Source organism: Merops nubicus, unplaced genomic scaffold (assembly GCF_000691845.1).
Source record: "Merops nubicus isolate BGI_N331 unplaced genomic scaffold, ASM69184v1 scaffold26724, whole genome shotgun sequence".
NCBI lineage: Eukaryota > Metazoa > Chordata > Aves > Coraciiformes > Meropidae > Merops > Merops nubicus.
In genome coordinates, this window is record NW_008603924.1 from 12,349 (window position 1) to 13,258 (window position 910).

The window sequence follows — 910 nt, forward strand, 5'->3', positions numbered from 1 at the left end:
CCAGAAGGCAAGAATCTTGCCTGTGCTCCAGATCCCCTCAGTCTGGCCAAACTCCTAAACTTTGATTTTGAAAGAAAATCTTCCATCCTGACTGAGGACAACTGAAACTTGTTTCCAAACAGTTGCAACTGCTGCAGGTTTGCTGCAGCAGGGAGCAGAGGGGTGGGCTGGGCAGACACTCACTCTGTGTGGGCACGGGCTCGCCGCTCGCATTCTGGCTCTGGTTGGCAAGACTGAGGCTCTTCAGGTTTATCTTCCACTTTGGAGGCTGTGTTTTGTTGTCCTTCAGGTGTAAGGGGATCAGTAGATTGACCTAGAAAACGCACTGCATGTCAGAACAGCTCTCTCTCAGCTCATTTTCCACCCTGTCACTCAGGGGAGCTGATCAGCCAAGCTGCCAGCCGCTGCCCCGTGACAAGAGCTGGGGCTGAACTTGCCCAGAAGCCTGGAGGAACAGAAGATACACAAGGCTGGCAAAGCCAGAAGTGATTGTGGTTTTTCACACCCCTGCTAAGGAGTTTAATTGTGCAGATAAACTCAAAGGGAGAGCCCTGAGCAGCTCTGTTCCCACACCCCAATTCCTCCTATTGCTGTGGAAGCGTGCAGTTCACACCAGCACCACGGCACAAGGACCAGGGCCACGGTCCTTGTAGGGTCCACAAAGCCAGGGAGCAGTGGCACAGCCAGTTCTCCTGTCACCAGCTGGCTGCCAGGGCAGTTCGTGCCAGGGCAGTTCATGCCAGGGCCCCCTCAGCGTGCAGGAACAGGCTGCAGCCACAGAGAGGGATGGGAGCTCACCTTGCTCTGCAGGCTTTTAATCTGCAGATTCTGCTTGTCCAGCTTGTACTGCTGCTGCTTGATCTTCTGCAAGAGCTCCTCGATTCGCAGGTTCTGTGCATCCATCAGGGAC

The 910-nt window shown here is 54.6% G+C and overlaps 1 protein-coding gene across 1 annotated transcript in view; it reads right to left on the minus strand.

The window, feature by feature from the left end:
• ANGPTL4 (angiopoietin-like 4) overlaps positions 1–906 on the minus strand; it is a gene marked incomplete at its 5' end in the record, with an annotated part of 6,736 nt that extends 5,830 nt beyond the window's left edge. Inside the window, 2 exons of the mRNA XM_008938857.1 lie at positions 184–313; positions 799–906. Of these exons, the coding sequence (XP_008937105.1) occupies positions 184–313; positions 799–906 (238 nt within the window). The remainder of the gene's footprint in view (positions 1–183; positions 314–798) is intronic.
• Between the last annotated feature and the right edge of the window lie 4 nt (positions 907–910).